The sequence below is a fragment of the Phyllobates terribilis genome, unplaced genomic scaffold (assembly GCF_046119375.1).
Source record: "Phyllobates terribilis strain yellow unplaced genomic scaffold, ASM4611937v1 Scaffold_4__5_contigs__length_816908805, whole genome shotgun sequence".
NCBI classification, from domain to species: domain Eukaryota; kingdom Metazoa; phylum Chordata; class Amphibia; order Anura; family Dendrobatidae; genus Phyllobates; species Phyllobates terribilis.
Genome location: NW_027362764.1, coordinates 42,465,506 through 42,475,349, shown reverse-complemented (window position 1 = coordinate 42,475,349; position 9,844 = coordinate 42,465,506). Strand labels below are relative to the sequence as shown.

Sequence of the window (9,844 nt, the reverse complement as noted above, 5' to 3'; positions counted from 1 at the left end):
CCCCTAAATTTCTAGACTTTTACAGACAAACACTGCAACAGAAAGTCAACAAGAAATGGAAGAAACTTTCCTAAGTTTGGTTCCATTTTAAAGGTACTAATAGCAGTCCGGCGCGGCTTCCCCAGTCCCTCACAGGTTATCATCTGGTCCAGTCTCCTCTCTACATTTTAGGCCATTTCCAAGGCTTCAAACCTGGAAACACAGAGAAGTATAAAAGGCAATGACAAAACTGGACCTGAAGGGGATTGAGTAGGGTGAGAATGGCGGCAGCATGTGATTATTTATGAATGATTTCCATTCACTGCACAAACCCTAGAAAGTGATTAAATTCCAGTGAAGAAAGAAGATGGGTCTGATCAGGCTGTAAGCACAGATGTAATTCACTGGCGATGAAAGCGATGAGCAACGTGTCGCATTTTGTTCTACAGGAAATTTACCAGTGGTGCGGGGAGAAATGCAACAAGTTTGAGCGCCACAAAGCGTCGCAGCTCGCCAACGGCATCCGCAACAATGAAAGACAAGGCAGAGCGAAGCTAATCGTGGTAGAAGATGGGACTGAGCCCAAAGATCTCATAAAGGTAACGCCAAAATAATTATGTGCTTACTACATTGTGGACGTACCCTGTGAGCAACCAAAAAGGATGACTAATGTTTAATGGAAGACAACTGAAGCAAATATACAGTAATAACTGTTACAAAAATGTGTTTTATACCCCAGAGCTGCACTCACTATTCTGCTGGTGCAGTCACTGTGTACATACATTACATTACTGATCCTGAGTTACATTCTGTATTATACTCCAGAGCTGCACTCACTATTCTGCTGGTGCAGTCACTGTATACATACATTACATTACTGATCCTGAGTTACATCCTGTATTATACTCCAGAGCTGCACTCACTATTCTGCTGGTGCAGTCACTGTATACATACATTACATTACTGATCCTGAGTTACATCCTGTATTATACCCCAGAGCTGCACTCACTATTCTGCTGGTGCAGTCACTGTGTACATACATTACATTACTGATCCTGAGTTACATCCTGTATTATACTCCAGAGCTGAACTCACTATTCTGCTGGTGCAGTCACTGTGTACATACATTACATTACTGATCCTGAGTTACATCCTGTATTATACTCCAGAGCTGCACTCACTATTCTGCTGGTGCAGTCACTGTGTACATACATTACATTACTGATCCTGAGTTACATCCTGTATTATACTCCAGAGCTGCACTCGCTATTCTTTTGGTGCAGTCACTGTGTACATACATTACATTACTGATCCTGTACAGATCCTGAGTTACATCCTGTATTATACTCCAGAGCGGCACTCACTATTCTGCTGGTGCAGTCACTGTGTACATACATTACATTACTGATCCTGAGTTACATCCTGTATTATACTCCAGAGCTGCACTCACTATTCTGCTGGTGCAGTCACTGTGTACATACATTACATTACTGATCCTGAGTTACCTCCTGTATTATACTCCAGAGCTGCACTCACTATTCTGCTGGTGCAGTCACTCTGTACATACATTACATTACTGATCCTGTACTGATCCTGAGTTACCTCCTGTATTATACTCCAGAGCTGCACTCACTATTCTGCTGGTGCAGTCACTCTGTACATACATTACATTACAGATCCTGTACAGATCCTGAGTTACATCCTGTATTATACCCCAGAGCTGCACTCACTATTCTGCTGGTGCAGTCACTGTGTACATACATTACATTACTGATCCTGAGTTACCTCCTGTATTATACTCCAGAGCTGCACTCACTATTCTGCTGGGGCAGTCACTGTGTACATACATTACATTACTGATCCTGAGTTACCTCCTGTATTATACTCCAGAGCTGCGCTCACTATTCTGCTGGTGCAGTCACTGTGTACATACATTACATTACTGATCCTGAGTTACATCCTGTATTATACTCCAGAGCTGCACTCACTATTCTGCTGGTGCAGTCACTGTGTACATACATTACATTACTGATCCTGAGTTACATCCTGTATTATACTCCAGAGCTGCACTCACTATTCTGCTTGTGCAGTCACTGTGTACATACATTACATTACTGATCCTGAGTTACATTCTGTATTATACTCCAGAGCTGCACTCGCTATTCTTTTGGTGCAGTCACTGTGTACATACATTACATTACTGATCCTGTACAGATCCTGAGTTACATCCTGTATTATACTCCAGAGCTGCACTCACTATTCTGCTGGTGCAGTCACTGTGTACATACATTACATTACTGATCCTGAGTTACCTCCTGTATTATACTCCAGAGCTGCACTCACTATTCTGCTGGTGCAGTCACTGTGTACATACATTACATTACTGATCCTGTACTGATCCTGAGTTACATCCTGTATTATACTCCAGAGCTGCACTCACTATTCTGCTGGTGCAGTCACTGTGTACATACATTACATTACTGATCCTGTACTGATCCTGAGTTACATCCTGTATTATACTCCAGAGCTGCACTCACTATTCTGCTGGTGCAGTCACTGTGTACATACATTACATTACTGATCCTGTACTGATCCTGAGCTACATCCTGTATTATACTCCAGAGCTGGACTCACTATTCTGCTGGTGCAGTCACTCTGTACATACATTACATTACTGATCCTGTACAGATCCTGAGTTACATCCTGTATTATACTCCAGAGCTGCACTCACTATTCTGCTGGTGCAGTCACTGTGTACATACATTACATTACTGATCCTGAGTTACATCCTGTATTATACCCCAGAGCTGCACTCACTATTCTGCTGGTGCAGTCACTGTGTACATACATTACATTCTTGATCCTGAGTTACATTCTGTATTATACTCCAGAGCTGCACTCACTATTCTGCTGGTGCAGTCTCTGTGTACATACAATACATTACTGATCCTGATTTACATCCCGTATTATACTCCAGAGCTGCACTCACCATTCTGCTGGTGCAGTCACTGTGTACATACATTACATTACTGATCCTGTACAGATCCTGAGTTACATCCTGTATTATACTCCTGAGCTGCACTCACTATTCTGCTGGTGCAGTCACTGTGTACATACATTACATTACTGATCCTGAGTTACCTCCTGTATTATACTCCAGAGCTGCACTCACTATTCTGCTGGTGCAGTCACTGTGTACATACATTACATTACTGATCCTGCACTGATCCTGAGTTACATCCTGTATTATACTCCAGAGCTGCACTCACTATTCTGCTGGTGCAGTCTCTGTGTACATACATTACATTACTGATCCTGAATTACATCCTGTATCATACTCCAGAGCTGCACTCGCTATTGTGCTGGTGCAGTCACTGTGTACATACATTACATTACTGATCCTGAGTTACATCCTGTATTATCCTCCAGAGCTGCACTCACTATTCTGCTGGTGCAGTCACTGTGTACATACATTACATTACTGATCCTGAGTTACATCCTGTATTATACTCCAGAGCTGCACTCGCTATTCTGCTGGTGCAGTCACTGTGTACATACATTACATTACTGATCCTGTACAGATCCTGAGTTACATCCTGTATTATACTCCAGAGCTGCACTCACTATTCTGCTGGTGCAGTCACTGTGTACATACATTACATTACTGATCCTGAGTTACATCCTGCATTATACTCCAGAGCTGGACTCACTATTCTGCTGGTGCAGTCACTCTGTACATACATTACATTACTGATCCTGTACAGATCCTGAGTTACATCCTGTATTATACTCCAGAGCTGCACTCACTATTCTGCTGGTGCAGTCACTGTGTACATACATTACATTACTGATCCTGAGTTACATCCTGTATCATACTCCAGAGCTGCACTCGCTATTGTGCTGGTGCAGTCACTGTGTACATACATTACATTACTGATCCTGAGTTACATCCTGTATTATACTCCAGAGCTGCACTCGCTATTCTGCTGGTGCAGTCATTGTGTACATACATTACATTACTGATTCTGAGTTACATCCTGTATTATCCTCCAGAGCTGCACTCACTATTCTGCTGGTGCAGTCACTGTGTACATACATTACATTACTGATCCTGAGTTACATCCTGTATTATACTCCAGAGCTGCACTCACTATTCTGCTGGTGCAGTCACTGTGTACATACATTACATTACTGATCCTGAGTTACATCCTGTATTATCCTCCAGAGCTGCACTCGCTATTCTGCTGGTGCAGTCACTGTGTACATACATTACATCTCTGGGGAGATTAAACGCCGCCTGGGCGGATTATTCCTCTTACATTGGAAACACATGCTGTAATTCTTGGGCTGAGTCCTCTGAGTTTGGGGAAGTCGGGAGAGCTGGCCGTTCTCGTGCACATTGGCACCTTTAGACCCAGCGTTCACCGTGGAGCAGGCACGTCTGGTTAATGTTTGATCTTATCGCTGAGATCAGAGGTATCTCTATCTCTAGGGGACGTCCCGGCAGCACAGGTTCATCTGATAATACAGACAATCCCGTAGACGTAGAATACCTGAGTGCTGGCGACATAGTTCATCTACTACAGATTATCTTCTGTCGTCTTTCTCATCTCCTTATTACACTTTTCTACTTTTATATCAGTAAAGATGAATCTCTCAATAAATTAAAAGTTCTACAACTTTCTGACTTGTGTTTCTTTTTCTTGCTATTTTCATGATCCCTATTTGCTGTCAGTGAATGAGGACACTCTTGTTTCTGTACACAGCTGGTCCTGCTGTCACCTGACAAGTGGATACAATTGTATCCAGTGTAGACAATGCTCTGTGAGGGAAACATCCCAACTCCAGACTGATACATTGTACCAAACCAGCAGAGAGATGAGTAACTGCTGCACCTATCCATCTGTCACCTATCTTATCCATCTAGCCTTAAATTTAAAGGAATAACATTTTATTCCTCTTACTCAACTTATACTACTGTTTTCCATTTTGTGATTCTGCACTTGATACAAACTAAAAGGCAGTTGCATCATTGCAGTAGCTGATGGAAAATGATCTACTGATTATTTTATTCCACAAACTTTTATGTCTTAAAGATTTTAGGTCCAAAGCCGAAGTTACCTGAAGGAGATGAGGACACAGACCAAGTCGCAGATGTTACCAACAGGGCGAAGGCAAAGCTGCACATGGTGAGATGGAAGGAAATGAATAACTGTTAGAACCTGGGCAGCCTTGAGATCTGTGTGTTATCTGGTCTCAGGATATATCCTATCATCTCTGTGAGGGATATTTCCTTATACAGCTCATCCACCACCCATCGCCCCATATCCATCCACCACCCCCTATCCACCAATCACCCATCACATCCTATCCACCCCCCACCACTCCCTATTCTCCCATCACCCCCTATCCATCAACCACCCCCTATCCACCAACCACTCATTGCCCCCTATCTATCCACCACCCCCTATCCACCAACCGCTCACCACCCACAATCCACCAACCACCCCCATCCACCAATCATCCCCTATCCAACAACCACCCATCACCCCCTATACACCCACCACCCCTATCCACCAACCACCCACCACCCCCTGTCCACCAACCCACTAGCCACCAACCACTCACCACCCCCTAACCCTCAACCGCCCCCTAGCTACTAACCACTCACCATCCCCTATCCACCCATCACCCCCTATCCACCAACCACCCATCACCCCCTATCCACCCACCACCCCCTATTCTCCCATGTTATGTGGTCTCAGGATATATCCTATCATCTCTGTGAGGGATATTTCCTTATACAGCTCACCCACCACCCCTTATTCACCAACCACCCGCCACCCCCTATCCACCAACCACCCATCACCCACTATCCACCCCCCACCCCCCTATTCTCCCAACCAATCACCCATCACCCCCTATCCACCAGCCACCCATCACTCCCTATCCACCAACCACCCCCTATCCACATCCATCCACCACCCCCTATCCACCAACCGCTCACCACCCTCTATCAACCCACCACCCCCTATCCACCAATCACCCATCACACCCTATCCACCCACCACCCCCTATCCACCAAACCCCCTCACCCCTATCCACCTCCCACCACTCCCTATTCTCCCATAACCCCCTATCCACCAACCACTCATCGCCCCCTATCTATCCACAACCCCTATCCACCAACCTCTCACCACCCCCAATCCACCAACCACCCCCATCCACCAATCACCCCCTATCCAACAACCACCCATCACCCCCTATACACCCACCACCCCTATCCACCAACCACCCACCACCCCCTGTCCACCAACCCACTAGCCAACAACCACTCACCACCCCCTAACCCTCAACCGCCCCCTAGCTACCAACCACTCACCATCCCCTATCCACCCATCACCCCCTATCCACCAACCACCCATCACCCCCTATCCATCAACCACCCATCACCCCCTATCCACCCCCCACCACCCACCACCCCCTATTCTTCCATGTTATGTGGTCTCAGGATATATCCTATCATCTCTGTGAGGGATATTTCCTTGTACAGCTCACCCACCACCCCTTATTCATCAACCACCCGCCATCCCCTATTCACCAACTACCCACCACCCCCTATTCACCAACCACACGCCACCCCCTATCCACCAACTACCCACCACCCCCTATCCACCCATCACCCACTATCCACCACCCCCTATTCTCCCATCACCCCCTATCCACCAACCACCCATCGCCCCATATCAATCCACCACCCCCTATCCACCAACCGCTCACCACTCCCTATCCACCAATCACCCATCACACCCTATCCACCCCCCCACCACTCCCTATACTCCCATCACCCCCTATCCACCAACCACCCCCTATCCACCAACCACTCATCGCCCCCTATCTATCCACCACCCCCTATCCACCAACCGCTCACCACCCCCAATCCACCAACCACCCCCTATCCAATCACCCCCAATCCAAAAACCACCCATCACCCCCTATCCACCCACCACCCCTATCCACCAACCACCCACCACCCCCTGTCCACCAACCACCCATCACCCACTAGCCACCAACCACTCACCACCCCCTAACCCTCAACCGCCCCCTATCTACCAACCACTCACCATCCACCATCCACCCATCACCCACTATTCTCCCATCACCCCCTATTCACCAACCACCCCTATCCACCAAGCACCCATCGCCCCCTATCCATCTACCACCCCTTATCCACCAACTGCTCACCACCCCCAATCCACCAACCACCCATCACCCACTAGCCACGAACCGCTCACCACCCCCTAACCCTCAACCACCCCCTATCTACCAACCACTCACCACCCCCTATCCATCCACCACCCCCTATCCAATCACCCCCTATCCAACTACCACCCATCACCTCCTATCCACCCACCACCCCTATCCACCAACCACACACCACCCACTAGCCACCAACCACTCACCACCCCCTATCTACCAACCACTCACCATCCCCTATCCACCCACTACCCCCTATCCACCACCCACTACCCCCTATTCTCCCATCACCTCCTATTTACCAACCATCCCTATCCACCAAGCACCCATCGCCCCCTATCCATCCACCACCCCCTATCCACCAACTGCTCACCACCCCCAATCCACCAATCACCCCTATCCTCCAGCCACCCACCACCCCGTCCACCAACCACCCATCACCCACTAGCCACCAACCACTCACCACCCCCTAACCCTCAACCACCCCCTATCTACCAACCACTCACCACCCCCTATCCACCCACCACACATCATCCCCTATCCACAAACCACCCATCATCCACTAGCCACCAACCACTCACCACCCCCTATCCACCCATCACCCACCAGCCGATCTGTAAATGCCTATTTAAATGATTTCTAAAATTTCAACAAACTTTGCATAAATCAATAGTAGAAGAGAATGTAAGTAACTTTGTAATTAGTCATATCAGAAAACTCTGATTCTTTCTTCATTTATGAGCCCCTACTGTTATGTTCTGCTACCAGAGCTAAGGAAAGAGAGGAGATCTGTCCCTACGATAGAACTCAGCTTAATCCCTACGATGTAACAGGGGACCTGATCCTGCGATCAGACCTGCTAAAGTCCTAAGCTAGTCTGTACGGAGACCTATAGATGTGGGGAAGGAATCCCTACAAGTACTAAGGACTGGGAGGAATATGGGACACCTCCTAACAGAAATAGTAGCAGACAGATGAACAAACAAAATATATAGAACATAGAGGTCAGTAGACCAAGCAAACTAACAGAGCAAGACACAGAGCACAGGCTAGCTAGAAAGTAGATATACAATGAAGTCCAGCAAAGCCAGAAGGGCGGAGCAGGATTAAATAGGCCAACAAGGTCATGTGACCAGCAAAGGAAAAAAAACCTAAGAGCAAGGTTCTAACAGTACCCCCCCTTCTAAGAGGATCCTCCGGATCCCCTAGGACCAGGCTTATCAGGAAATCTCCTGTGAAACGCTCTGATAAGTCTGGACGCGGAAACATCATCCGACCTCACCCAAGAGTTATCCTCGGGACCGAAACCTTTCCAGGCCACAAGATACTGCAAACTACCTCTATACCGTCTAGAGTTAAGGATGCGAGAAATTTCATATTCCCCGTCCTCCACCACCGGAGGAACAGAGGCAGAGGCGTCACAATCCGATACAACAGCTTTTTTCAACAGAGAGACATGAAATACCGGATTAATTCTCCAGGATGTAGGAACCTCCAACCTAACAGCAGATTGGTTGACAACCTGAAGCACCTTAAAGGGCCCTACAAACTTGGGACCCAATTTCTTTGAAGGAATCCTCAACCGCAGATTCCTAGAGGACAACCAAACCATGTCACCAACAGCGAACAAAACCTCCTGTCGTTTCCTATCAAAGTAGTCTTTAGATTTTCTGTTGGCCTCCTGAAGATTACCACGCACATCCGTCCAAACTCTCTCCAAATCACCGGAAAAATTCTCCTCCTCAGGCACGGCAGATCCCAACTTGGAGAACGACCCAAACGACGGATGTCTCCCAGAACAACAAAAAAAAGGCGAACAACCAGCAGAAGAAGATGTATGATTGTTCAGAGCAAATTCAGCAAGTGGCAGAAACTCAGACCACCCCTCTTGATTGTCTGCCACAAAACAACGCAAGAACTGCTCAACATCCTGGTTTTTCCTTTCTGTCTGGCCATTAGATTCAGGATGATATCCGGACGAGAACGACAAATGAACTCCCAACCTGTCACAAAAGGCACGCCAAAAACGAGCCACGAACTGAGGACCCCTATCAGAAACAATGTCAGTAGGAACGCCATGAAGTCTGACAATTTCCTTGACAAAGGCCTTAGCGAGAGTTTTAGCGCAGGGCAGTTTGACGAAAGGAACCAAGTGACACATCTTGCTAAAACGGTCCACGACCACCCAGATGACAGTAAAACCCTCAGAGGGGGGAAGGTCAGTTATAAAGTCCATAGCCAAATGTGTCCAAGGAGCACTGGGAACCTCCAAAGGACAAAGCAACCCCGCAGCAGGAGTATGTGAGGACTTAGATCTAGCACACACAGTACATTGACGCACCCACTTAATGACTTCCTTCTGCCATCCAGGCCACCAAAAACTGCGACCCACCAGTCTCTTGGTCTCAGAGATTCCGGGATGACCTGCCAACCGAGATTCGTGACACTCAACAAACAAATCTCTCCTAAAGGTCCCAGGCACAAACAACCTCCCATGAGGAGTGTTAGAAGGGGCATTCTCCTGTGCTTTAAGAATCTCATTTTCCAAAACGGAGTCCAAAGCAGCTATCACAACACCTTCTTGTAAAATGTTCTCCTCTTTCTCAGC

The 9,844-nt window shown here is 47.2% G+C and overlaps 1 protein-coding gene across 1 annotated transcript in view; it reads left to right on the top strand.

Moving 5' to 3' along the window:
• The first annotated feature begins 389 nt into the window (after positions 1-389).
• Positions 390-9,844, top strand: part of LOC141264610 (scinderin-like) — a 67,958-nt gene continuing 58,503 nt past the window's right edge. The window contains exons 1-2 of the mRNA XM_073676889.1: positions 390-578; positions 5,076-5,168. Of these exons, the coding sequence (XP_073532990.1) occupies positions 390-578; positions 5,076-5,168 (282 nt within the window). The remainder of the gene's footprint in view (positions 579-5,075; positions 5,169-9,844) is intronic.